At 46.1% G+C, this 25,526-nt stretch overlaps 3 protein-coding genes across 3 annotated transcripts; 1 reads left to right on the top strand and 2 right to left on the bottom strand.

The window, feature by feature from the left end:
• The first annotated feature begins 875 nt into the window (after positions 1-875).
• On the top strand, positions 876-2,386 carry Gadd45 (Growth arrest and DNA damage-inducible 45). The gene has a single exon (XM_017084977.4). It carries the CDS (start codon positions 1,144-1,146, stop codon positions 1,648-1,650), a length of 507 nt encoding a protein of 168 aa, XP_016940466.2. The 5' UTR covers positions 876-1,143; the 3' UTR covers positions 1,651-2,386.
• A 9,241-nt stretch (positions 2,387-11,627) lies between these two features.
• Positions 11,628-14,072, bottom strand: LOC108017845 (trichohyalin). Its single transcript, XM_017085000.4, has one exon. The coding sequence runs from the start codon at positions 13,938-13,940 to the stop codon at positions 11,844-11,846; it is 2,097 nt and encodes a 698-aa protein (XP_016940489.3). The 5' UTR covers positions 13,941-14,072; the 3' UTR covers positions 11,628-11,843.
• A 5,125-nt stretch (positions 14,073-19,197) lies between these two features.
• Br140 (bromodomain-containing protein 140) lies at positions 19,198-24,953 on the bottom strand. The gene is made up of 4 exons (XM_017085610.4): positions 23,570-24,953; positions 22,250-23,508; positions 21,912-22,189; positions 19,198-21,748 (listed from the first exon to the last, which is right to left on the bottom strand). Exons 1-4 carry the CDS (start codon positions 24,714-24,716, stop codon positions 20,134-20,136), a joined length of 4,299 nt encoding a protein of 1,432 aa, XP_016941099.4. The 5' UTR covers positions 24,717-24,953; the 3' UTR covers positions 19,198-20,133.
• Between the last annotated feature and the right edge of the window lie 573 nt (positions 24,954-25,526).

The raw sequence follows: 25,526 nt of genomic DNA, 5'->3' as shown, positions 1-25,526 counted from the left end.
TTTCGACACGTTCCCACGTGCTGATTGCAGGGCGTGAAAAGGGGGGAATTTAAAATTGGAATACTGCGCTAAATTGATTAGCAGCCTCCATTGTGCTTGGCCAACTTGATGTGTTCTGTTTGCCCACTCGTCTGGGCAAAATCCCAAATATAATGGATCAAAGTGGGAGGGGTTCAATCACTGCCGTTCGTGCGAAGCCAGAACAGAAATAAAATTAACCCGAATCCATTTCGAGTGCGTTAAGTAAGGTCATTCGTTAATCATACGCCTAGTATACCCACGTTGCGTATACGCCGCGTTGGTCTTCAAAACAAGACCTGTTGCTCACCTGCTACTGGCAGAGGGCCAACTTTTAGTGGCCCATTCACAAGATTCCGGGGAAAAGACTTTTCAAAATTCAGGAAAATCGTTCAAGTGAAATTTATTTACAGATTTTTTAACGAAATTCGATGAGCAAATTTCATTTCACTCAAAACTTGTTTGCACATGTTTTTTCCACCGAAAGATAATAATAAATCGAAGATCTTAACTTAAGGGAGGCACTTTCGCGCCTCTGAGATGGTGCGAAATGGGAGAGCCCTGATAAGCTGACTGACCCCATTGTTCGGAGACCAAAAACTGCATTCTTTTTTTTGCAGTCCATGGAAAGAAACCCCCAATTCGCTAATTGCCTCCAAATCAACGGAAATCTTTTGGATACCCAAAAAGATACAAAAAAAACCCGATTGGAGGCAGGGAGAGAGAGAAAGAGAGCTGGAGAAAACCCCAAGAGCGGGCCCCTCGCAAAGCTCGCGCTCTCGCTCTCGCGGGTTTCTGATGAAATTCAGTGGAATTCTCAGGCGGCGGAGAGCGCGGCTATAAAAACACCCGCTCGCCAACTGAGGGCATTCATTGTGAAATTGCCACTCAAAATTGAAACAACGCGGACAAACGGCCGACAACGCAGAGCAGAGCCCAGTGCGAAAAGAATTTCATAATCAAAAGTTAATTGAGCGCTAAAACAAACACTCTAAAAACCAAAAACAAATACAGCTAGCAAAGCTAAAGCTACAAGCAAGTGACAAGAAAAAAGTGGAAGCCAACGGCTTGAAAATTACCCAAAACCCCAAGAAATCCCCCAAACAAACGGATTACACACATAAAATGGTCGTCGAGGAGACCTGCACCATGCATCTGGACCGCGACATGGATATGGATATGGAGCTGGAGCTGGAGCTGAACATTGACCTGGCCATGGAGTGCGCCCCCATTGGACGCGTGGTGAAATCGGCCCTGCTGAGGGCCCAGAGCGAGACGCGTGTGATTGTGGGCCTGTCCGCCGCCATCAACGTGCTCTCCAAGTCGCCGGAGGGATCCCTCTTCTGCCTGATGGCCCAGCCCAAGGACGGCGACTCCGCCACCCACATGCACGAGGTGCTCCTGGAGGCCTTCTGCTACGAGAACGACATCTATGTGATCAAGGTCGATGATGCCACCAAGCTGAGCCGCATCCTGGGCCAGGATTCCGTGGAGTCGTGCTGCCTGGTCCAGAAGGTCTGGGCCGACGCACCCGAGGAGCAGCTGACCAAGGCCGAGAACCAGCTGGTCGACTACTGCGAGGCCCACTGGGACGCCCCCCAGCATCCCATTGTCCAGCTGCCGGCTGTGTAGGCGCGTGCGAGCGGGACAGCCAGAGAATTGAACAGGCCCCACGAGGACAGTGGGCCACAAGAGGTTTAAATCGCACAAAAATCGAAACGGAAACCAGTTGCCGGGGGTTGATGCACCCGAACGTCTTGGAGAGTTCCTGAGGGAAACCGACGTTTCGGGGCGTTACCAGACGCCCACCGGGCAGATATATACCTACATAGGCTATATAGCATACGATATATATACAAAGATACCCTAGCCTAACTGGAGGAGCAGCGAGGAGAGGAAGAGCATTGATAAGCCGGCGCCTTGGAGAATAATTGAAACTGAAAGGCGACCTTCGAGGCGGTAGAACCTGCACTCGAGATACAGATACCCGCGGAAGTCGCACACAGATACTCACTCACACAGCCAGGGGGCAGCATCACACACACACCGAAGCGCGTGACCAGCTGCCAAGCCGCACATTCATATAGCATCCTACAAACATACATATAGCCAATTTGTTTCTGTATAATTTTTTCGCTTTAAGCGTCGCGCAAATTTACTGATAATGACAATTATTCTGTACGCCGTAAATTGTAAATTACACTTATAAAGAGAGCAGCAAATTTCATGTATAAATTAAAGTTTTGTTATGTTAGCTTTTCCCCAAGAAGAGATGATGAAACCCATTGAGAAAAAACACAAAAAAAAATGTTATTTAATTTAAGCACAAAAATTGAATTGAAAAGATTTTTCAAGAAAAAATAAAAACAAAAAAACCAAACTTTCTCTGTCTTCTTATTTATCCCACCCTTTCAGCAATTGTATACCCCCCATATCTTGACGTCAATGAGTGCAAATCCCTTGGATTTGAAGCGGGAAACCGACTCATCAATCTCTGCATAACTTGCCGGGGTTTCCCCAGAAAGCGTGCCATGCATATAGAGCCCTGGTTGGGGCCCCTTATCAATGAAATTCTCGGAACCCCGTCGATTGAGTGCTACGCATAAACACTGAAATCGAGGGCAGCCGTATCATTCGACTGGGATGCCCAAAGTAGTCTCTGTGATAGATTGTTATGTAAATTCCCAGCAATCTTGGCCATGCAATTTAGGAAATCCCGTGGCCCATCGATAAATGGGTGTGAAAATAGTCAGTTTACCTAATGAATTGCCATAATCACCGATCAGTGCGAAATTAATTTAAAGTATAGGTCATGCTTATAGCTGAGAAAAATTAAAGCCTTGTAAAGTACTTGAAAATGGTGAAACTTATTAATCAGTCTAATAGGTGTTGTAAAAATCGGTCTGTGATCGTAAATTGGCATTTTGATACCAGACAACGGTTGTTTTTAGCTCTAATTTTATACGAGACCCACTTTACTGCATTCACCATACCCACCCCCTTTGGGTTTTTGATTTCGATTTGGAGCACGTTCCGATCATGTCAATTGAGTTAACTAAGCGGACAGATGTTGAGCCCGAGACATGTTAATATAATCAATGCCAGACATCGCACAATGTTGGCTTAATGGATCGGACGAGCAGAAGAGACAAAAGATAGCCCATCGGATGGGAGGGAAAAGCATGCGAGTAGCTCGTGCCGTGGGAAAATCACTGGGAAAAAGTTAGCCACTGATTAGGACCATTAGCATATGATTTATGTGGTCAAGACATAGGTCAGTTAGGCGGTATACCTAGACACGATTTTTGAGATTAACTTTCCATCTGGAATTGAGCTTTACTATATTAATTCCTTGAAATAAAACAATTTAGGGGTGATTATATCAATCCAATAACCGTTATACATGATCTTATGGTTACATATACTAGCATAGGATTTATGTGGTCAAGGCATAGGTCAGTTAGGCGGTATATGTACCTACCCACGATTTTTGAGATAAGCTTTCCATCTGAAATTGAGCTTTACTACTTTAATTCCTTGAAGTAAAACTATTTAGCGGTGATTATATCAATCCAGTAACCGTTATATATGATCACATGGCTACATATCCTAGGCAATTGCACAATATATGAGTTCTAACGGTTAAGGGCGGTTACAGGTCGCACACGAGCCATTATGCCGTTACAATTATCACTTGCACTATTTTCCCAGTGGATTAGAGCAACCAGGTGTGATTTACGTTGAGATAACTCAATTGGGTTAATTACAGAGTGGTTCGGCAATATCCAGCTGATCCGTTAGCGCATTATACAAGCAATCCCCACTTAATCATCACCGAATGTACTTTACCCTGATCCAGCGGATCAAGCGTGAATTCCAAAGAACGCGCCGTGTGTGGAGTACGAATCCAATACGGCAAAGTCATTCAGCGTTGAGTAATGAGCCATGCGGCCATTGACTGAACAATTGAAGTCGGCTCTCGGCCAAGCTTTCCCCTCGAAATGGGGAACTGAAGAAGGGGAAGTTTTGGACCCAGCTATGTACATACATGCAAAGGTGATCGCTGGCTTCATATTTTATATTTGCCCATTTACGGATTCGAGCCATGAGCGTGACTTGGCGGGACTGCGAGTGCAAATTTCAGAGATTCACCTCCATTGGCGATGTCGTCGAAGGTGAATGTGATTCATATTGAACGGTGCTAGACCCAGCCATCTGAAAATTAGCATAATTCTCAATGCGATACGTCAAATGGCCGCTCGGAATACCCCCAGATGGAGACACAAACCCCCTCCCGAGTCATTCGGCTCACAACCTGTTGGCAAACTAGTTTCGGATTCGTGCGACAAGTCAAAGTTTTCTCAGCTGCGGACTTTAATACATGTGATTGTCATGAGCGCGTGCTAGAGCCATGCGTGAAAATCCCCTACACCCATTTTCTTCGATGTCAAATCGATTTAAACTCGAGTATTTGGCTCGGCTCGAAAGCAAACATGTTGTCTTCGGCTTGATACAATAATACAAAATATTATTATTATTATTTACATGGTAGCTGGTGTTCAAGCGAACACCAAACAGCTTGGATTTCCCCCGTAAGCTCTGTGGTTATACGGAATCGGCATTCAAGCCGCTTATCACTGTTGTGATTTGTGAGTCCAGGCGGATTATGCGGCGTAGAATTATCAGTCGGGACTTACGCAGAACCGTACTGCGCATGGGACTTCGACGAGCTGAGATATAAATACATGGGTGGCATTTAGCTGCCGAACTCCGGCTGTGGAAATCTCCGACCCTCCCAGTGGTACTGATAAAAGTTCAGAATTTCCATATTCAAATCGAACCACATTCGTTTACTACGATTCACTTTAGCCCGAAAGCATTGAACTTTTCCACAGTCAATTGATTAGATTGATTACACTTCCCCGAGAAAAACCAGGGCTTGCCAGCTTATGAATGAATTTTGCCGTTGGAAAACGGGTTTTTTCAAGGGGGAAATTTTACAAATCTCCCCGTCGTGTGCTTGGGATATACCAGGCATGTAAACAGAAACTTTAACCGGGCACCCTAAACATTTTAATCGTGATTATTACACAATATTTGCCCTAGAGTCTCTGGGGGCACATTAAGCATGATGTCGCAAAATCTAGCGTGGGTTAGGCGTGCTGATAAGAAGGTTAAGATTGTGTGGCCCCGCATTCGTGATTCTAACAATTTCGAGTAATTGAACTTGCTCAGATTTTACAATTTTTATAAATCGCAGTATCACGTGCTCTACATTAGCTTATAGTCGCGTTTCCAGAGAAGGCTGTCTTGCAAATAAACAAATAAAAGTTAAGCCGGGGATTTGCGGATTGGGTTTCCCAGAACCAAATTGTTATCAGCCACCAAACATTACGATTTCTAAATAATTTTGTTTGCTATGTCTGAAACAGACTGGTTCTCTCAAATAAAGAAATAATAAAACTGAAGATTGCGATTTCCGAATAATTGTATATGTTTTGATGACATTCCCAAGAAACAAATTTAAATGAATTTTGACAAAAAATTAGATTTCTGAGTAATTAGGCTTAGCTTGAGACAACCTTCCAAATAATTGACCCACTAAAATGTCTAGCAGTAAGAGATTATTCCTCAGTAAAACCAGTTTTGTCTGGTTTCTCACATGATCTGCGAATTTCAGCAGGAGCACATCGCACATTTCGGTGGGAAAACTAATCGGAAAGGCAAACATAGTTCCATATAACAGTTAAATAAGACTGGAGTAAAACGCAATTGCACTTTATGATGCGACACACCCCCATTAACCCCCTGCCCCAGCGATGGGTTAAATATTTGCACAAACAAGTTCGCGTGAAATTAGCGCCACAATTATAATTGAGAGCGAAATAGACAGGTACGGTCGAACCCCAATATTTAATTGCGGTTTATCATGGCCATAAAACCAATTTGATAACGCTCTCTATCAGAGTTCGCTCCCTACATAGAGCTTTTGTGTCTCTTTTACAATCTGGGTAGCTCTCTATTTCTCCCAATTTTTATGGGAAAATTAGCGCTGGTTCGATGAATTTCACAAGAACACAGACCGCTTTGATATATCTCGTTCTTTGGCAACTCTCTTAACAAAGGAAAAAATTCAAGTTAAATATAAAGTATTCGAATTTAAGTACCTTCTAAATTATAAATATTTAAATTTAAATTAGTAAAAAAGTCTTATTAAAGCTTCTTTTGACTAATTACAGATTTTTTCTTTCCAAAGAAATCGACTTATAAAGGTTATTTAAGTTCTCTATAGATCAGAGGTAAACGTTCTGATACTTGCCCTTTAAAAATAGTACACTAAGTAAATAGATAAAATCCTATACCAACTTTTGCTTCTAAATATATGTTATATTCAGCATTAACCGTATTAAATGTGTTACTTATAATAATTATAAAATATATATGGTCGATGGACCTTAGTTTCGAAAACAATTCTTATATATGTTCCATAACAAAATAAAAATAAATATAACAACACTTTCACTATACACAATATTATACAGTAAAATAAGAAATATTATTTTTCTCTTTTGAGATCCGAAATTGTAAGTTCCAATCGTTATCAAATTTTTCTCGCTGTGTACAATCTCCCTTCGACGCGTGCCGTCTGGAACTGATTAGATTAATTGCGGGGGATCTGCGACCGGGATTCTGGCTGGAGGGCCAAGTGCACCTGGCGACTACACCTTCGAATTGCGCGAGCACGTTCCGGTTGGATAAGAGTGACGGCTCGGCCGCATACCTGGCGGGCCACGGGGCCACATGTCCTCGGTCTCCATCTCGCCGGCTTACGTAAATCGTGCTGCAATCCGCGCTCAGCGTGTCGCCAATACCGTTATTGTGCCAGAACACCGATTCGACGCCCTACCACCCTACCGAACACCACCCACCACCCACCGCCCACCGATCACCACCCACCGAGCAGCTGCCTCAACTGCGTCAATGTCGTAAAACTTTCTCACGTAAGTCAAAAACCGAGAGTCCCGCTATCTTGTCAACCGAATCTCGGCTTATCCTTTGTTGCAACTGCAGCTCAGCCCCCAAAAGCAAGCAGATATATACCGATAATACCGATTCTGAAGGTATAAATACGAATTTATGGCAGCGTAAAAAATGATTTTTAACGATCCCCAGAGGGCATAATGAAGTTATCGCCTGATCGCCGATCGGACAAACAAAACATCCAAACATTCGCGCACCGATTGTTTACCCAAGATCAAGGAGGCGGCTGCCGCCCCCCAGACACGCCCACCCAACTGAACAATGGCCAGAGGATTCTATAATTATGCTCGTATTTATCAATGCTGCCAAAGGAGTGACGAAGGCAAATGTCTTTGTGACGTCAATGTCGAAAAATCACATGGTGGCTGTTATGAATTTGAAGGCACTTTCTGTTGCGAGGCGATGGGGGTACGAGTGTGGTGGATCTGACCCAGTGGCTACATATATGCGCAAACATGTATTATATCTTGGGAACTGTTTGCTGGCGGCAAACAAAATTACGCAAAACGGGGGGGCGTTCACTTCCCCAGACGTCGAATACTGCGATAATGTTCTTCTTCCGAGGAAACTAGTTCATAAAACTTTCGTCTGCGATTCCGCTCCTATTTCCGGCTGCTCAGAACTTTTTGTTTTGATTCATAGTTTTAAATTTAATACAAAATAACAATGAAATGTATTTTTTTTTATGATTCATAGGTTCGAAATTCGCATATATGTATTCGTATTCTCAGCATGCAAATCATAGCTTGAAATTATTAAATCATATTTTGAATTTAAGACAACAATTCTAAACAAATGTTTGGAATACATATAATATATAAAGCCTTAAATTTATATTTATGAAAAGTGTTGTGAAACTATAATCTCTTTTTAATCTAACACCATATAATATACAAAATGAAGTAGATGCAGAGGGTTTTGAACATATTGTGAACCCAATTCAAACAAGAAGCATGGAAAGCGGTTCCACTTGTTTGCCATTGGATCCAAAAAAAAACTTATCGCAAAACGTGATAATCGCACGCATGTGACTATCATATCACGTTTTCGCTTTCATAACCTTTCACTGAGTATATAAGTTCCCCCATGTTGTTCCCCTATGTTGTGGCCTAGCAACAAACTTTAGTATCCCAATCTCAATTATGGGGGAGGGAAATAATAAACCCCTTCAACATATGGAGCACCGGTAACAACAACTTCATCGAATCCCAGAAAGGGGTAAGGTTTCCGGGAACGAAAGTGACTATTCGCCCGTCTGGCTAAAAATAAGTGCAAAAGCAAGGGGGTCATTAAATATGGCGATTTACTACACTTGTATCTTATCAGTTACGTATTCAATACAACTTATGGTGACGGGCTGAAATACAAACTCAAGGTCCCCAAGGAGAACTCTTCTTCTGCTGCGGAAGACCCACTTTCTCGTCGATAAGTGCGCCTTATCTTAGCATTATCACTAATTAGTGGTTGCAGGCGGTATTTACATGGCTTAAAACGCTTTTGGCTGAGATTGGTTGGCAACCCGTCACTTTGACTGATGGAGTGGTCGGAACACGAGTGTGTCTTTGTTATTATCGTTTGCAGCGCACTAATTTCACGACAAAAATAACCTGGAATGTTAAAAATAACTTGTCGCCGTTGCTAAAAATACCGGAGTCAACAATAACACATATTCTGCATAAATATCCAAGCGAATAATTGTTGGAAAATTTCGTATCAGCAGTTGTTGTTTGTTTTCAGTTTTCTTTATTTAACTGGCCTTTAATATTGTTCTTATCAGTACTTCCAAAGAAAACAAAATTTAAGCAACAGACTGCGACTGAAAGTGCCGTTGTTTGCTTGCCACTTGATGACTTGATGGGGGAACTACCGGACTGACATTTCCTTTTATGGCCAAGGAGACGGCCGAAATGGGGGGTTAAATATTTATGGAAGGGTTGTTAAATGTGTTAAGCGATTGCGGTTTTTATAGAGATTTCTGGCGAAATTAAACACTTGCAGGTGAAGTGATAAAAGCCTTGAAGAGGGTAATCACTGGATATTTTAGAGGTCGTAATTAATTGTTATTGATTACACTTCAATAAGATAATCGTCTATGTAATTCCTTTTAAAATTAAGATTACGTTTCGTCGAGTTTTATCTCCCTATGAAAATAAGTGAATGTATGCTGGTTTGTACAGATTTGGAACAATTTAAGCAACTTGTATGCATAAGAGGATCTTTATCATAGAAAAAGTCAATAAGTACAACTCTAAAACGAATTATTCCAGTAGATATGATTTTAAGAATGATATTGTTCTGTTAAGAATGATATAAGAAATAATAAAAATTATAATGTTGAATAAGCTAACTGGGGAATGGTAAACATTTATAGTAAGGACGTTAATGCAATTACGAGCTTGACAGAGATTTATTATAAGTAACAGAAGTATTAAATTGTGTTAATTGTTTATTGGCGTATTGAATTTCTTTATAACTTTTGTATTTTCTTGTTCTCGATGAAATAAAAAATAACCCTAAATTTAATATTGTCAGTCAGAGCTTTATATTAAATAACGAAGTTACATTTTTACTTTAGTAGCTAGTTATCTACAAAAACCCCTGTTCTAAATGTAAATTGGAATATCCAAATAGTCATATGGCGAAAATCCCCCAGACTTTTTGGGATACATTTTTGCTTGCATCCAAAGCGAATGAATCAAGTGCATAATTCGACGAACTGCTCATCGTAAACTACTTGGCTAATCTAAATCAATATACAGTAGGCAGGAATCCCCTACAACTGTATATATTTGTTCAAACAATTGATAGAAAGAATCTTTTCCTTACCATTAGCTACTCAATAATATTTGAAATATTTCCCTGTTCGGGGAATTCGACTCAAAAGGTGTTTCAACCAATCACTTCCCCGTACATTGTTCCATTGTGGGCCTCCGCCTGCAAAATGTAAACAAAAACCCAGATTTGCTTTGCGGTTTCTATAAATACGAACACATAATTCGCACATAGCTGGGCCAGAAGCAAACTGCGCACTTGGCCAGGTTCGATTTCGTTTCGGCATGGAATGGCCCAAATCCAGATGAACAAGGCCATATCGGGGGCTTATCAACGACCGGAGCGTAACCCCAGCTACAACAAATGTCTAGCCAAAGTTGCATCAGCCATTATGATGATTATGCTGTCGATACGGTTCAATCAATCCGATTGATTCGGTGGGCATTAGATAAGCGATAAAGAGGGGGTGGTTGGCTCTCACCGAAACTCCCCCTCAGACTTTGGACCCCGCCAGCGAATAATCATGTGAACCATTCGGTAGTAGAATCAGCGCATGTTCCGCCCCCAACTGTGATTCATGTTAGACTTGAACTTTGGACCCTAAAGACAACTCATCCTAAAAATAGCGGTACCAAATCTTCTGCAACCGTCTTATCAAGTGTCTCAGCATCCACCACCAGCAAACCAAACATCAGATGACAACCATGTATGGTCTTTCATAGAACATCTTCCGCCCCCAACTATGATTCACATTTTTCTTGAACTTTGGACCCTAAAGACAGCGCATTCTACAAATAGCAGTATCAAATCTTCTGTAACCGTCTTATCAAGTGTGTTTGCATCCGCCACCCGCAAACCAGATATAATATGACAACCATATAGGGGCATTCATAGAACATCTTTGGTTTCGCTTTAGTCACTTTCGCCGCGCCACGCTCCCATTACTCATACGCCACGTAATCGCCGGAGAAATCTTATCAGGTGGGCGAATAGGTGATCAGGGGTGGGGGGTTTCGCTTGCGAGTGTAACAGTAATTTCATCAATTCCACCGGCGATTAACGGTCGCTTCCAGTTTGCGATAGGTCAGTGCGGAGCTGTGGACGCTAAGTGGATTGCGTTCTGAATACATTTGTGGAGCATTTTCATAAGCCGCTACGCGTCGACCGCAAGGCTATATCGGATGTATGGAGATTTGTGTAACGGGCCTAAAGGGGTGGTGCATAAATATGTATTCCTGATCAGGGTCAATAGCGGAGTTTGTATAAACAGCTAGAAGTGTGACACCATTCTGTAGCCGTAGTTACCAAATTTGTTATGCAGATTAAGGAACAGTTGGCATTATTTTGAATTATAGCTACACTTTCTAGGTGCTGCAATGCAAATAGCACAGCTGCAATTTACAGCATTGAAAATTCTAATTTTCTGCAGCATTGATGCTTACCTTTACCTAAATTTCTGTGATTTTTTTTGTAAAAACTGCATTTGAAACTCCCGTATTATCATAGAGTATCCTCTAGCTGGAGTTCTCTATGCTGCATATAACACCAACTTGTTATTTATGCGTCAAGTGCTAAGAACTGAATCGATCAGAACCGAATCCGAGCGGATCAGATAACATCTTCATCTGTGCCAGTTTGCGGCGCAATTTTAGCATTTTATGCGCATTCTGATCGATCCGACAATCTGGCGACTCGAAATTAGCATCGGAACGTTCTATAACAGTAAAGTCGTGAAAGCCATTTCCTTTGTTCCGCCCCCTGGCACCACCCACCCCAATTCCCCAGTCGATTCGGCGTTGTATTTTGCGTTGTTTCTCAACTGAATGCATTTTGAATCGGGATTCGGAGTGAATCGCTAAGAGCTATGTATACAGGTGTACGAGTATGCGTATGAGTGATATGGGTGTTACGGGTGTACGTGAGACGTGGCTGGGGGTGTGTGATCTAACCTAAGGCAATGCAAGTGATTCCAATCCAATTCGGAGGTTTCCCGGTTACGAGGGCTTGGTTTCCTAGTGCTGGCAGTCGGGGGTCCAGGGGTTCTTCAGGTTGGCCTGACGCAGCTGCTCCAGAGCGATCTCGTGGGCACGGAAGTGCTCCCTGGTGGCTTTGTCCAGTTCGCTGGCGGAGGAGGTGGAACTGTAGCCGGCTTTCAGTTCGGAGGAAATGGGTGAGGGCTGTGGCAGAGGGAGGATCGTCTGCAGTGGAACCTGGACCTCTGCCGGCTTGGGGGTGTACCGCACCAGGAAGGGATTGGGGCTCTGCTCGACGAGCACGGGCGTCGGGGATGGCTGGATGTCATTGGGCTGATTGGTCTGAATGCGCAGGAAGAAGCCATTCTGCACCTGCTGCTGCTGGGTCACGATATTGGGCTGCTGCTGCTGGGGTTGCAGCTGGTTGTTGATGATCTTGAACTGCTCCGCCTTGCGAAGGTATTCGGGGGTGCCCTTCTCGTAGGTGGTGCCGGTTTTCAGCTGGATAAGCTCCTGCTTTTCGCTCTCCAGGCGCAGGCGATCCTCCTGCTCGATTTTCAGACGCTCGGCCTCCAGGAGGCGGGTCTCCTCGCGCAGACGATCTGCCTCCTGCTGGCGCTCCTTTTGGGCCTCCTTCTCCTCCAGCTTGCGCAGCTCCAGATCCTGCAGGCGCACTTTTTCCAGCTCACGCTCCTCCAGGATAATCATGTCCGCAAGGTCGGCCACCTTGTCCTCGGCCTTGACCTTGGCTTGACTAAGGAGCAGGAGATGTTGTTCGCGTGCCAGCTTGACCTCCGGAGTTTCCTGGATAGGCTGTGGTGCCTGGTACACTGCAATAGGGCTCTTAAGGATCGCCTGGGGAACAAACGATTGAATTGGTGCCTGGGGAAGCAGGGGCTGCTGTTGGACTTCAGTGGGCTGGCGCAGGATGGCCTCGTTGAACTGCTTCAGATGCTCCTCCCGAGCACGTTTGACCTCTGGTGTTTCCTGCACGGGCTGAGGAGCCTGTTGGTCTTGGAAGGTGATGATACCCTGGGACAGAATGGGTTGAATGGGCGTGGTCTTCACAAGGGGCTCTTCGGGATTAGCTGGCTGGCGAAGCAGGGCCTCGTTGAATAACTTGAGGTGCTCCTCGCGAGCTCTTTTCACTTCCGGGGTCTCCTCAATGGCTTGTGGAGTCTGCTGATCTGTGAAGCTGGTGGTCTTGAAGATGCCCTGGAGTCCAGAAATTGGTTGTGTTTCAAAAGTGGTGGTTGTGGAGCTTTTGATAAGAGGCTGCTGAATTCCTGGGATGGTCTTGAGGATGATGGCTTCCTGGGCAGGCTGACGGAGCAGAGCCTCGTTGAACTGCTTGAGGTGCTCCTGGCGGGCCAGTTTCACTTCCGGAGTCTCCTCCACGGGCTGAGGTCCAGTTTGCGTTGCCGTTTTGAGCAGGAGGCTGTTTTGAATGGGAGCGAGCTGCCCATAGGAGTGGGTTTGCGGGGTTTCAATGGGCTTGGCAACCTGTGGCGTGGATGTCTTCACCAGATATTGCTGCTCCTGCTGTTGGCCGTAGATCACCGGGATCTTCTCCTTCTTGTACTGGTACTCCACTGACTGACCAAGCAGCTGCTGGGCCTGCTCGGCGCGCAAAACCTCCAGCCTGGCCTCGTTCCAGATCCTCAGTTGCTCATCTCGGGCACGCTGGACCTCGGGAGAAAGTCCGGGAACGGCTTCGAAAGCGGCGAACTTGACGATCTTTTCCAGGGGCTCAAACTGGGCCAACAACTGGGGCGTGGGCTTCAGACCCTGTTCCTTCAGACGGTCCAGTTCCAGGCGCATGGCCTGGTAGCGCTGCTCGCACCAAGCGCGGAACAGGGCGATCTGTTGGTTCTCCTGCTCCACACCTGAGCGGATTAGACTAGAGGTGGCCAGATCCCGGATGCCGTTCAGGGGCTCTGGATAGTTGTAGGGCAGCAGCCGTTCGGCGCCCGCACCATCGTAGTAGCGGACGTAGCCCTGTGCCAGGCCACTGACCACGGGGAACTCCCCCCTGGCCGGGGCATAGGCCACCAGTTGCGGATGGTGCTGGGTGCGGACCACGGAAAAGGCCTTCGCCGAACCCAGGGCCAGCAGGCCGATTAGGAAAAGCCGCATCTTGCTGTGGTTTCGGTTGGGTTTTTACTCGATGATTAACTTTTGGGTAGCGACTAGTAGGACTTTTGGTGCTCTGGTGCTCCAAAACTTCGCTACAACTTTCGACTACTGCTGCTGGAAGACTGTTGTGGCTGGGTAGCTCAGCCAAGGGTTTTTATACCCGCATCCCCAGCGAGTGGAAAAGAACCGCAAGTGGAAGCGGTTGTGGATGTCCTTGGGCCAACTGCCGGCCCTACAGGATGTGTCAATAAATATTCTGTTGCCCTAGGTCGCTGGGATTCTTTATCTCGAACTTAATTGGCCAGAGACTTCTGGCCTGGACAGCTTCTCCCCTGGATTGCCCCCCTTATCCCTGGCAAACAGGACCAGCCTTCGCTTGGCTTCTTCCGTTATGCTTCAAGGTTAAGCCCGAGTTTATTTTTAGCCCGGACTGCTGGGAATTTATGGGGCCCAAGTGAAGGGTCTCTGGGGCCCCATCGACTATCGATTCATCAATGACACGCTCTATGCGCGGGACAATTATTTAAATTTGTCAAAGAGGCTCAATGATCGCACTTATGATCGCCCCCTTCCTGCTTTCGATCGCCGGGTAGCCAAATATGGCCAGCAGGGTTTAATTTATATTTAGTCGTGGTCATTTTTGTACAGTCGCCGTCTGGTCGCGCCTGCAAACCGAATTGGGGGGGTGGCTTAAGGGCCGGTTCGGGGGGACCAGTCACCCGATATGGCTTTGGGAACCCCTTCTTCAGCTGCTTCCTGCAACCGGTTCGGCGATCCGACCACGACTCAATAAATTCAAGTTAATTCCAGTCGGCGCCGTTATATGGCCAATGCAAGGCGCTGGACGGAGGCAAATGTGCATTAAGGCTAAACAATGTCGATCGGGCAAATTATATCACTCCTCCAGCACATTTTTGTGGTTTTTTGGCCGAAGGAATCTCAAATTACGAAGCCGCTTTTTATTTAAATTAATTCGCAAACAAATATAACATATATGAGAAAGGAGTTAACGAAGGTGGAATTTATATATAATGGAGAAATGATCTGAGAGGACACACATCTGGTGCTGATTCATGTCGGTTAGGTCAGTTCAAGCAATTTGGAGATATTCCAGCTTTAATGAACAACCAGTTTTGTGGGGAACTCAGTTGAGTCTACAACTTCTTACGCCTTCCTCACGATGATATTTGAATTCAATTTGTATCTTTGGCTTTCGGTTAGCATTAAAACTTTTACTTTATACAAGTATTAGGAAGAGAAAATGAAAGTACAACTGATTATATACATATGTCTATATATAGAACACCAAAACTGAGTAGGGTAAGGCTATCTCATCACCACGGTAGCTTATCTTGTGACTGCTGATTATTTTCTTCGTGATGGTAATTTCCATTCGGAAAAGAGTCATTCAATCATCACATGCTGGCCCAATTCCCTGCTCCATTTGCTCAGATTTTCACAAATTATTCACCTTGACAACTTTAGAGGTTTTCAAATTTCGCACTCTGAGGTAATGGACTTACCTCCGAAATCACACGTAAGACTGGTCAGAAGGGGGCCACAACTTTCCCAAGCAAAAGTATTTCATAACATTCCATTTCTGCTGGCTATGTATGCATGTGCTGATTGAAATCTTGTTGCCAGGCGAAACGGTGGCATCTAATATAGATTTCTTTCTCGAACTGACCACAGTCACGTTGACCGTGTGACGTAGATGCGGTGATGAAGCTTCTAAGATGATAATGCCTATGATCATCAGTCGATGAAAGTATCTTCGCGCCTTTTTCTTCTTTTTTCGGGGGTAAAGATCTCAGCGCGTGCGTCAGGAGCAATTGATTCTTTAATGATTTTGTTGTCCGATCGTTCTGATATCAATGAATGGAAACGGAGGCACGTCCGCGCTAATTAAAGCAGCTCAAAGTGCTTACGGCTGGCTAGCCACGTTGTTGCTTATCTTATCTGCCGCAAACAGCGATTTGCATACGAAACTCCGCCAAATGCGAATCGGTGGCGGATACGCAATCTGCAAACGCTGCATTCATCAGGTGTTAACGTTCCGTTGATTAGCGCGTCCCCCTGGTTCATTAAGATGTCTGAACATGGTGTGCCATCATCACGCCATTAAAAGGGCACTGTGAGAAAATGAGTGATTTTTTAAAAATTAAAAAAATAATATTTACTGAGATTAATAAATGTTGTTTTTATTTTTTCCTTATCCAAATAATTTTATGATACCACACTCAAGGAAAAACACCGTGATAAAGTCAAGTACAAACAGTCTTGATTTAAGAACGTTCGTTCTAAGAAAGTTATCACATTGAGCACATTTTGGAGTTAAATATCTTACAATTCTAATAATGTTTATTCTGAAAGTGCTCGGTATATAAGGCGCATAAATTACAAAGTGTTAATTCCCGTGAGCAGCAAGTCGTAAGTAAACTTAAAATATTAATCTTATTTAGATATATCTCGTTTATTTCAGTTTCTAATACTTATTTCTCTTACTAGCGTATAATTAAAACTCAATTTAAATTTACAACATATGTATATGATTTAAGAACTATTCGTTCTTACATGCAACTTTCTTACTTTGTCTTTAAATTGTTCTTGTTTTAAGAATTATTCATACTTGATTGTGGACCGAAAGGTTCTAAATCCTAGTATTTTTGGTCTTGAAAATTAGTGCTTGAAAGCTGCATTTTGTTCTCGGGTCCAGTATTTTCAATGGTCTACGAAGTTTCGACACCGAAAACACTCGCTTCAAGCACGAAATACCTGATTTTTTTTTGAGTTCACAGTACAAAGTGGTTGTCAATGTATCTTAATATAATTTTTAAATATTTTTAAGTTTTTTTCCTGTGTACCAGCTTGCACCCAACAAGATTCTCCCTGCTTTTCCGGATCAGCTGTGGCCGGATCTTTTGTGAGTCAATAAATTCCGAGATCTCAAACACAGCTGCTTGGCAACGAAAAGCGAGGCAAGAGTTTATGGCCAACAAACGCACTTGAACCGCGGATCCGCCGAAAATTCCAAAACTCCAATAATATCGAGTTTTTCGGAATATTCGGTGCACGCCGGGTAAATCACGTGCGAGTAACGGCGAGGAAATAACCCAAGACGTCATTTCAGCTTTGAAAGCGAATTTAAATTAATTTAAAAGCGAAAACTTAATAACAGTCAAATCGACAATTTGAGAACTGAATTGACTACTTTTTTTTTATTTTGATGTTTTTCTTAATAGCTTACCAACGTCAGCAAAAGTGTTTTTCTTTCCAAGCAAATATTTGGAAGGTTCACAATAAAGGTGGGGAAAAAATAACACAAATAAATCTCCGTTCAAAATTGTTGAGCAGCTTAGGGATACCAAACTGGAGCAGAAGCTTACACTTAAGGCAAAGTTATTTATTATTGTAAATTGGCTCACATTCTTTTTAAATATCTTCAAAGTTCCTCCAGTTGAAAATATAAGTTTTTTGCTCCCCATTCATAAAACTACCAAAAGAAACCCAATAAAAATCACAGCGATGTGTCTCAGTAGCCTGATCTTTGCGAAAGGTTTTTCCTCATAATTTGATTTGGCACTCATTGTGGAACCAACATCAAGGCCGTTTATTTTCAAACCCCCATATTCTGTTTTTAAACTCTTGTATCCGATTCGGAGCACCGTCTTTGACGTCACACGGCCCCACATAAAGAAACGAGTTTTTGGGAACTTCCCGCGCAGTCAGTTCCGTTTGAAGGGGCCAATAGATGGATAGTAATTATGCGCGTAATGAAAACATCAATTAGAGCGCCAACGCAATGACCTACACCGGGCACTTGGCCGGCTGCAGTGGCCAGTGGTCACTTGTGGAGCAACCGGACCGGGGTAATCGTCTGAGCACCAACAACTTGAACGTTAAACTGGCGTTAATAAATTTGCATTACTAATTGAGGCCAGCAGCAGGCCGGCGATTTTGGGCGATCTATCATCTACAGTTAAATTCAAATTGAGTTGTTTAATAACCCCTCGATTGCCGCCAATGAACGGTAGCCGTGTCTATATGCCGTCTGACGACTTTGAGCCCGGCTTAGCACTTGAGTTGATGTGCATGGAGGCCTGAAATACAATTGCTGCGGTTTTTTTAAGTCTGAGCACGTGAGAAATGCGTAGAAAATATTTCAGGATTTATTTTTGTTATGCGTTGCAACTGTCACACAAACAACTTAATTTTTTCTGAAAAAATCACTTTGTTTATGTTTGTTTTGACCGCCTATTCAATCGGTACGCTCAATCTTATGGTTTAATGTGTGCCTTTCAAATTAATTGGCCTAATCATGTTTCTGGACCGTGACTTGGGAATTTCAAGCTCTTTACATTTTTTCCACTCAAAAGAAGCAGTAGAGACGTTAGAAATAATAGGTTAAGCTAAACGATAGACAGGAAAAAAATAATAATAACACATTTTTGTTTCCGTTCTTACTTAGCTATACTTTGTTTAGTCATTTAATTAAGGTACTTGATATATGAAAGTTCAAGGCTGAGCCTAACTATTTTTCAGAATTTTATTTAAAGATTTTTTAAGATAGGATATAATTACTTATTTGTATTAATAGTGTTTTAGGTAGTTAATATATTAAGTCCCACATAACAACAAATCACTTTCCAACTTTAACAGTGATTCGTATTTTGAGAGAGTGATTCCGAAACTGTAGGCATCTGTTAAGTGAACTATAGCTGAATAAAAGAACGTTTAATATTTTTAAAAATTTTGACATAGTTTCAAAATATAACTAATATAATAACTAAATATCACAGTCCAACTTTAACAGTGATTCGTACTTCAAACGTGTGATTCCGAAACTGTAAGCATTTGATAAGTGAACTTTTCGCAAAAAAACAAAAGTTTAATATTTTTAAAATTTTTGAGAAAGTTTTAATGCGAATCCGTGCTGATGAAATCGAAAGTCAAATACCCAGAACAAGTGAATCACGTGGCTAAAACCGAGGCTAAAACTGTACTGCTGAAAAACTGTAAAACAAAACATCTGACCGGGTGATAATTGATGTGGGGTGAATATGACACTCTTAACAGCACCCAAAACCAGGTGAATGAACTGGGATAATCAAAGTAAATATAAGTCAATTCCTGTCGAACTTTACTGACGCACTTTTGGTGACAATTGCGAAACGAGGCTGCTAAAACTGTGGGCCACACGATTTGCATGTGAAAACTATTGCAGTAAAGCTAGAAATTATAACGCATTTTGCACAGCTTTGTTTAAAACATTTATTTTTCTGCATTTAATTTACCATTAGATTTAAACAATATTCAATCTTGTTAAGGGCAAAGGTGGTGGTGTCGGGTTGAGTTTGGGGTGGGGGACTGGGAGTTTGATTGGGGGAGATTGGAGCCAACTACTTTAATACTTAATTGTCTACGCTTTCCACTTAGGCATATGAAATTTTTGCATTAATTACACACAGTAATTATAATAATAATAATCCACCTCCTCCTAATACATCATAATAATCAAATATATTATTTGTTCATATGGAAATCAAGACGTACACTATTTGCATATAGAGATATATCGATTTATGTAGAGACTCACGCGCACACACACACATCTATACAATTTGTAATGCTATTTGTAAATGTTCATAATCATTTCCTATCCTCTATATAGCGGTTTAAGTTTTTACACGATTTTTAACTTGTTTTTGCTGATTTATGTTTGTATTGTGGTTTTTGGGCTTAACTGTAGGAGAGCTTAAAACTATTTAACTTAAACATTGATTTGATTTCGCGTGAATCGTCTTGAGGTTATAAATTCCATGTTGTTGTGATTCGAACCGATTTCGGGATCTACTTAACATTTCATAATCGTAGTCACAAAAGCCAAATAATGTACAAAAAGGATCCTCCAACGAATTCGCTAACTGCGTGTTTTACAAAAACTGTACATAATGGTATGGGGCAAACGATCCCCGGGTGACTTGGCAACAAACGAAAATCAAAGACACTTGCAGTGCAAATTGGAAATTCGCAACGAAATACTCTAATGGAGGGCCTTCTTCAACTGCGTCTTCTTCGAGTACCGAGTAACAACAAACGAGATATAAAAATACGAGCGATCCCTTTGGGGGAGCTAACTAAATGGCTAAAGCCTTTCGAGCGGCGCCTACAGGTGCAGTCGGGCCATCAGCTTTCACATGATCGGGTCGGGTCCTTGGCCCTCCAAATCGGAGACCTGGCTCTGGTAGTGCAGCGCGTCCTGGTACGCCTTCTTCACAGCCTTCCGCTCCGCTGGCTTGCGCGACTCCACCAGCTTTTGCTGGTCCAGCTGCTTGTCGATCCCGAGGATGTCCAGCTTGTTGGCCGGCAGCCACTGCCAAGTGCGCTTCACATCGAAGAACAACACCAGGAACACTATATCGTCAAGGCAGTTCTTGCGCAGCGCCAGAACATCGGTGGGCGGGGCGGGCAGCGGCACTCCGTTATACACGAATCCCTTGGGCGTCTTGGGGTCAAGGATGAGGGCGGGATACCAAGGATACCCGCGGCACTTGGCCCACACCAGCTGCAACGGCTCCAGCGTCGGCTTCTGGCCGTGCGAGTGGTGATTGTGCCTCTCCGAGGAAACGGACTCCTCTCCATGCTTACTGCGGTTGTTATTTGTGGGAGTTGCAGTGGCAGCCGCCATGGTGTTCCTCCGCGCCTTAATGTTGTTCACCAGCGGCGAGGCGTTGGGCGTGGCTGACCGCAGTTTGCCCGCCCTCCGCAGCAGAGGCGGCGGCGTGGCCGTGGAGCTGGTGGACTCGCTGAGGTTGCTTCGCCGCTTGCCGCGTCCCCGTGCCGCAGTCAAAGAAACTGCTCGTGCCATTGTCGTCGGAGTGGGAGTACTACGCGTGACCAGCTTCATTGTCTTGTTCTGCCTCGCGCTCAGTGGCCGCTCCTCATCGTCATCTTCGCTGGAGCTGCCGCCACTTCCGCCGCTGCTGCTGCTGATGGCCATGTTGCCGTTGTTTCCCTGCATGTTGTTGATGCTCGCATGCTGCAAGTCCATGGCGTCAGTGGTGCCCTCCTGTGACGTAGAGTCCCTCTCCTCGCTGCGACTCCTTCGGCCGTCTCTGTCAGCATCCCCATCCGCATCGCCGTCGCTCGCCTCGTCGCTGTCGAAGTCGGAGCAACTGCCCGACATGCTGAAGTCGGAGCAACTGCTGCACGGACTGCTTGACTGCGAGGGAGCGTCGTCGCTGTCGCTCACGTCACGCTGATTGTTGGCCCGATACACCCGGAAACTGTCTGGGATTCGTTCGAATGGCAGGGGCTCGGGCATGGGTAGCGTCTGACTGACGGGCACCGCCGGATTGGGTGACTTCTTTGGTGACATGGAGGAGCTGTGCCTCACCTCCGGCAGCCGACGATAGCGACCCGGCCTCTTTGGCGACTTGACAGCCAGACTCGTACTAAGCTTGCTGTTCATCGCGAGGGCCGTGGAGGCCAAGCCCGCGGCTACAGCGGCTCCGGCCGACGATGAGCCTCCCATTCCAATGCCCGATGCGATTCCACCGCCACTGCTGTTGTTCTGCGTCAACGCAAAGTTTGAGACAGTGGGCGGAGCGGTGGCCAGGACGTGATTCAGCGTGCCCGTGCCACTGGAGGCAGCTGTAGCCGCCGTGGTGGCTGAGGATGAACTGCCGCTGGTGGACTGCGTGTTTGATGACTGCGAGTTATGGTGCTCTTCTTTCACAGGCGTCGTCAAAGGTTCCGAGGGCCTCTTCAGGGCAGCCTGTGACTTGCGCGTTAACAATATGGCCGTTCTGGAGGGGATTAGTAAGGCATTAGCGTGTATCTTGTAAAAATATATCGTGCGGTTATGAACAGTATCAGTTAATATGTGTGGGTATGGCCATCAGGGGCATACGTATCAAACTACTCTAAGCTGAAGACTGTTACACACACTTGAGAAAGGAACAAACTTACCTCCGATTGATGCCCACAGGAGAGCTACTGTTGTTCAGACTCTTGATGGGGCTGCAGGGCGGTGTTTGAGTGGAGTTGAGCAAGTCCTTAGAAACATTATCCTCACCCTCGCCCATTGAGTCTTCATCGGAATCCTCTTCTTCGTCCTCCTCGTCGTGCCCCAGATCCATGTCCACGGCACTGCTATTCAACCGTTTGCGGGTACGCTTTTTAGAAGGCGAAGCACCCACTGTCTCGTCATCTTCACTTTGGGATTGGATACCGTGCGATGAGTGGCGCTGTGGTAAACAAACGAATTAGCTTGAGAATTATACACGAAAGATAAAACCAAGACTTACTGCTGCAAATCTCGCCTTTTGGAGACTTTTGCGCATCCGCGTAATCTCTAGTCGAATCTGCTTGATTTTCTTGGTGCGATAGCTAGGGTTCTTCAGGACCTGCGACTTGTCGGCTAGGATGAGCAGCTTCTGGACAATGTCCTCGCTGGCTGGCGCCGCCAGCAGCAAGCGTAGCTCCTGTTCCACCTCCGCTTCAACGTGGTCGACGTGGGAGCGTTGCGAACGCTCTAGCAGACCATCCCGCTGCAGTTCCTTTCTCAGCTGGACGAAGAGAGGCGCCGCCTGGTCTCTCATCCGGATTCCCGCGCGATAGAACACCGTGTCCTTGTTGTTGTACGCCAGACAGTTCTGGATCATCAGATCAAAGTCAGCTTCCAGCTGCTCCAGCGAGGTGTACTGACACTCCTTAAGCTTCGACCGCATTGTGCCCAGATCCATGGGCTGCTTCACAATGTCCGTGTAGTCGGGCACTTCACTGGTGTCCACCGGCTCCCGGAAGATCTCCATGCTGTCGCGCGCCTCCAGCGCGTCTAGCAGCTTTGTCAGGGCCGCTTCCAGCGGATTCAGCTGCAGCATCACTACCTCCTCGGAAATGCGAACGAAGGCCACCTTCAGCTTCTCGCGCTTCCGCACCAGCTCGCACAGAAGGCGCGCCCGCTCCAAGTCCTGCCGAAGGCACTGCCAGTACTTGAGCTGCCGGTACAGTTCGTTCGTGTCCGGTGATCCCTCGATGCCGTTGCGTTGGATCACACCATGGTTGTTGCCCTGGCTCTGCAGTCGTCGCAGCAGGGGCACCCCGTTGCGATAGTGCCTCTTGAGCGTCCAATAGGCGATAATGCGGTCGAGGAACTCCTTTTTGCGCTGCATCGTCACCATGGTGGCGATCTCCTGAACGCGGTCCGGTGGAATAGTGGGTATCAGCACCACGGGCGCTGTGGAGCGCTTCTTGGCCAAGGCCTTGCGCGCCTCCCGCATTTTGTGGCGCGTGTCCTCGAAGTCCGGCACGTTCATCTTCAGCTTGGCGTCCGCCGGCGTGTGGGCGTGGCAGTAGGCAAACTTTTGGACGTGCATGGACGAATCGTTGTGGCCATCCTTAATCGTGTCCATGGTCATGTAGAGGCCCGCCTGCTGGGCGCAGGTAACATGGAAGGCGGCGTAGCAGCTGTTCCGGTGGCACTGGATGCAGGCTCCCAGGCCCTTCTCCTTACACACGTAGCAGGTGAGTCGCCAGCGAGCAGGGGGAATGGTCTCGATTGAATCTAGGGAGAGAATCATTTATTAATTACGAATAAACAATGTTTGGCGGAAAGGGGAACGAACCTATGGGTTCCAGAAAGACGGTGTTGGCGAATCGCACTTCCGGAATCCACAGCGCACACACCACGTGCGCCCACTGGCCGTGGTCCGTCTGCTTGAAGGCGCCTCCCGCATTGGGGCAGAGCACACAGTTGACGGGCTTGCTGGGCGACTGCAGGCATCGCCGGCACAGCCACTGACCCTCCGGGATGTAGGGCACCCCGTAGCAGTCCTGGTGCACCGCCAGGTTGCACATGTCGCAGAAAAGTATCACGTTGGTGTTTTGGCATTCGCCGTCCAGGCAAATGCAGCACACTGCGTCGTCGTCGACCTCGACGCCCGTGGGTGTGCCGTTGGCGGCCGCTTGAAAGTGCGACTCCTTCTCCAGCCGGTCCATCAGCAGCTCCATCGTGTCGATGCCCACGGCGTTCAGGCCGAGCCGCTGGCGCTCTTCATTCATATGCTCCAGCCAGGCGGAATCCTCCTCATCCACGTCGTACTCCACCTCGCCGTCCAGCTCCTCCAGCGACTTCTCAATGAAGCGATAGTAGGCCAGCGGCCGAGGCGGGGCGTCAGGCACTCGGTAGTCCGGAATCTCGGCCACCCTGGCCACAGGCACCTGGACCCTTGCCCAAGGCGCGTTCTCCTCCAGCGGGGGTGCGTCGGCGTTCAGGATACAGCCCCTGGCCACAAGGGCGGCGAACTCCTCGTCCTCCACGAGCGGCAAGGCATCGTCGATGCCCAGGCGTACGCTCTTTCCGTCCAGGTTGAACGTCACGGTGGCCTCCTCCTCGTTGTAGGCCACCAGCGACTCGGGATTGGCGTACTGCCGGACGGGGCCTCCTCCGGACGCCGTTCCGCCTCCTGCACTGGCCGAGGAGCAGCCGTTCCTGGCTTCCGCTCCGCCGCCACCGGGCGCAGGGTGTTCTTTGGGCGGGCGAGGCGTTGAGTGGTGCCCGCCAGAGCGGGAGCGCGCCTTCTTCCGGCTGGGAGTCAGCACGGGCGTCAGCGGCTGGGGATTATCGTGGTCGTACTTCATCAGATGGTACTGCAGGCCCATGATGGTCTTGTAACTGCGGTCGCATCCGCGGACGGGACAGGCGAACGGGGGCTGCGACTGCTGGCTCTTCACGCCCTTGCAGTACTCCACTGCGTCGAAGTCGAGGCCCATGATCTGGGTCGGCTCAGCGGCGGGATCTGTGGGATCTGCTGCAGCTGGCTTCTCGGGGATTGGCGGTTCGCTGGTCGCGGATCGCGGGCACTGTGTCTACTCCGCGGCACGGGTGCGCATACGTATGAGCATCCCACGGTGGTCGTCGCAGAGCGCGCGGTTTTGGCTGTCCACCGTTCCTGGTCGATTTTCGTTGGCTTGTTGCAAATTTTTTAACAAATGTGCTAGGGATGGGCGCTCGGGTCAGCTCGCCATGGCGATACTATCGTGCGGGGGGATTGTGCAACACTGGAGGGGTAGTTGAACGAATTTCGCTGAATGTGGGCCCTCTTTGTTTTTTTACTATTTATTATGCGCTATTTTGTTTTAAAAATTTATTTTGGACCGTCTTATGTTTTCCTTCTTTTATTTTTCGCTTAAAATACGGAAGGGGAAGAGTTTTGCAACACTGCTTGCTAGAGACGGACGATAGAGGAACCAACTGGAACTGGTTCAATTTCATAAATGTTTTCCAGCTGGCAAAGGCCTGAAAACACGTTTTTAAGTCTTTAAATTAGATTATGATTAATACTTTCAAGTACAAAATATATTTACCCTAAAATGGCTCCATACAAACCAGTTTTGGTTGTGTTTTTCATTTTGCGCGGGAACTTTCTCGACCGTCCAGTGTTGGCAAGCGGACCTAGCAGCTCGCCTCACAGCACGAAAGGTGCTGTTAACTGGTAACAGCGCCATGTTAGGTGGGTGACTCCGGGTAGTTAGCGAAGACACCTATCATCCATCTTAGAAATACCCTATTTTTGGTATATT

The sequence above is a fragment of the Drosophila suzukii genome, chromosome 2R (assembly GCF_043229965.1).
Source record: "Drosophila suzukii chromosome 2R, CBGP_Dsuzu_IsoJpt1.0, whole genome shotgun sequence".
In the NCBI taxonomy this organism is placed as follows: Eukaryota; Metazoa; Arthropoda; class Insecta; order Diptera; family Drosophilidae; genus Drosophila; species Drosophila suzukii.
The sequence above is the reverse complement of the archived record's forward strand: the minus strand, read 5'-3'. Positions and strand labels throughout refer to the sequence as shown.

What these genes read in the sequence shown, in the direction of transcription:
- Br140 (XM_017085610.4), bottom strand. Translation starts at nt 24,716, where the DNA reads ATGGGCCTCGACTTCGACGCAGTGGAGTACTGCAAGGGCGTGAAGAGC. An exon ending in AAAAGGCGAGATTTGCAGCA is followed by an intron (nt 22,190 to 22,249) that starts GTAAGTCTTGGT and finishes TGTTTACCACAG; the next exon opens with CGCCACTCATCGCACGGTAT. An exon ending in CCTGTGGGCATCAATCGGAG is followed by an intron (nt 21,749 to 21,911) that starts GTAAGTTTGTTC and finishes AATCCCCTCCAG; the next exon opens with AACGGCCATATTGTTAACGC.
- LOC108017845 (XM_017085000.4), bottom strand. Translation starts at nt 13,940, where the DNA reads ATGCGGCTTTTCCTAATCGGCCTGCTGGCCCTGGGTTCGGCGAAGGCC.
- Gadd45 (XM_017084977.4), top strand. Translation starts at nt 1,144, where the DNA reads ATGGTCGTCGAGGAGACCTGCACCATGCATCTGGACCGCGACATGGAT.